We start from the raw sequence: 1,933 nt of genomic DNA, 5'->3' as shown, positions 1-1,933 counted from the left end.
AACCTCAAAACAAAGCAAGTGAAGAAATCAATGAATTTACTGTACCTAAATGAGCTATTCATTTAACTTTGACATACAGTACAAGCTCTTTAAATCAAACACAGCGTTTATATGTAATTTACTAAAACAATGTAACCAAAACAAAAAATAACAAAAAAAAAAAAATAATAAAAAATAATAAATAATAAAAAAAACTCAGATTACTGAGATTTACTTTAATAAAGAATATTGAGACAAGATGCAAGTCTAAAATATAGCAGTATGCAGTATATTTACAAATGGTCAAGTTCACTGACTTCGGGGATAAGCTTTAAGATTAGTACATTAAACAAAGTAAATAACATATGAGACATATGAGTTTTCGATAGATCAGTAAAATACAGCCTTTACTAAAGCAGTTAAAAGAAAAAAAACATGATCAGAACTGATCTCTGAATGGGTGACTTCCTTTCGATTAACTTCGATCTCTAAGATATGTACTCTTTATGTAGGACCTGTTTATTTAATTTTTTTGCAATTAAGGTTACTTCTGGTACCATTACTTTCCAGTTCATATACAGTGCTGCACTTCATCGCTTTGACCAAGAAACCTTTTGTGTTAATCTTAGTGATGAGGAACATCTCATATGGAGGAATGAGCACCTCTTGCTCATGTTGCAAAGCTGAGTACCTACCCAGTTTAGCTCCAAGACAAGTCTTAATTTTAAAACAGGAAACCTTTCCAAAATGATTTATGCTGTTTAACAAAGAGGTGGATGTGAACGTCCCAAATCGAATTCTTTGTTTTGGAACGACTGTTCCGTATATATAATTGGTTCTGCGATATACGGTCACACACAATTTTGGTTTGAGTGCTTGAACAGCTTCGGTCAGAAAATAATACAGGGTGTAAAACTTAAAGTCGCCTGACTGATATGCTTTCTTTCCGTCACGACAAGCATTGTTGAACTCGTTATATGAGCACCCTGGATTTTGGGACTTGTCTTGTGTGTACAGATAGATGGCAGCCGACTGGTTTATGTTTAGTTTATCTCTAACCGCATTATTAAGTGCATTTGTCCAAGCGTTTAAGAAACCAGGGGTATGTTGTTTTTCATATTCAAGGCATTTGGTACTGATAAAGTTGGACATATTCTTACTGCAGCCTTCGTAAGCGTCGTCCACAGAGTTGAAGGCCAGGTCTAAAGGGTACACCTTACCACTGATCTGCAGAGATAACAGTCAAGCTCTTTAAAAACACATTGCATTTCACAGCTAGTTGTACTGTGTTTGACTATATCTGACTTAAACTTTAAACTTTGCTAATTATTCACTGTCAGCTTTAAGAATGTTTTATATCTAAATATAAATAAATTGGTTTGTTTGTTTTGCATATGGCTCCTACCTTCTCTATGGACACAGAAACTGTCAGTAAGAACAGCAGACTGACCACAGACCTCGTCATCTTCATCTTCATACAGCTCAGGTGTTTTTAACAAACAATTAACACACTGTAGAGAGAAATCAGTGGGTTCAGTAAACTCAATGTTGATTTTTTTTATTTTCTTCAGAAATACAGTTTTAACAGTGGTAGTAGATTCAAGATATTTGTCGCATTACACTACAGGTGTGTTGATGAGTGAAAAACTTGGGTGCAGGTTCCCACTAATATGCAAAGAACAGTATTTACAACATAGAATAATAAAGTAAAAGAAATATACAGTTAACTTAAACAGTGTACACAATACACACAATAACAACACACACAATAATAATTGCACAAAAGATATATGGTATTGCACTGTAGATATACATCCAGTAACAGTTAGTGCAGTAAGAGTGACAAACCAACACACAAACAACAAAAACTGCAGAAGTAAGTAGGAGCTCGTAACACGGCAGTTACGCTCGGCGTGTCTTAAAAAATACATTTGCAACATGTACTGAAAATGTC

At 34.4% G+C, this 1,933-nt stretch overlaps 1 protein-coding gene across 1 annotated transcript; it reads right to left on the bottom strand.

The window, feature by feature from the left end:
• Positions 1–498: 498 nt before the first annotated feature.
• On the bottom strand, positions 499–1,465 carry LOC111195926 (NAD(P)(+)--arginine ADP-ribosyltransferase 2-like). The gene is made up of 2 exons (XM_022684415.2): positions 1,385–1,465; positions 499–1,206 (listed from the first exon to the last, which is right to left on the bottom strand). Exons 1-2 carry the CDS (start codon positions 1,454–1,456, stop codon positions 499–501), a joined length of 780 nt encoding a protein of 259 aa, XP_022540136.2. The 5' UTR covers positions 1,457–1,465.
• Between the last annotated feature and the right edge of the window lie 468 nt (positions 1,466–1,933).

This window comes from Astyanax mexicanus, chromosome 7 (genome assembly GCF_023375975.1).
Source record: "Astyanax mexicanus isolate ESR-SI-001 chromosome 7, AstMex3_surface, whole genome shotgun sequence".
NCBI lineage: Eukaryota > Metazoa > Chordata > Actinopteri > Characiformes > Acestrorhamphidae > Astyanax > Astyanax mexicanus.
This window is presented reverse-complemented; position numbering and strand designations above follow the sequence as displayed.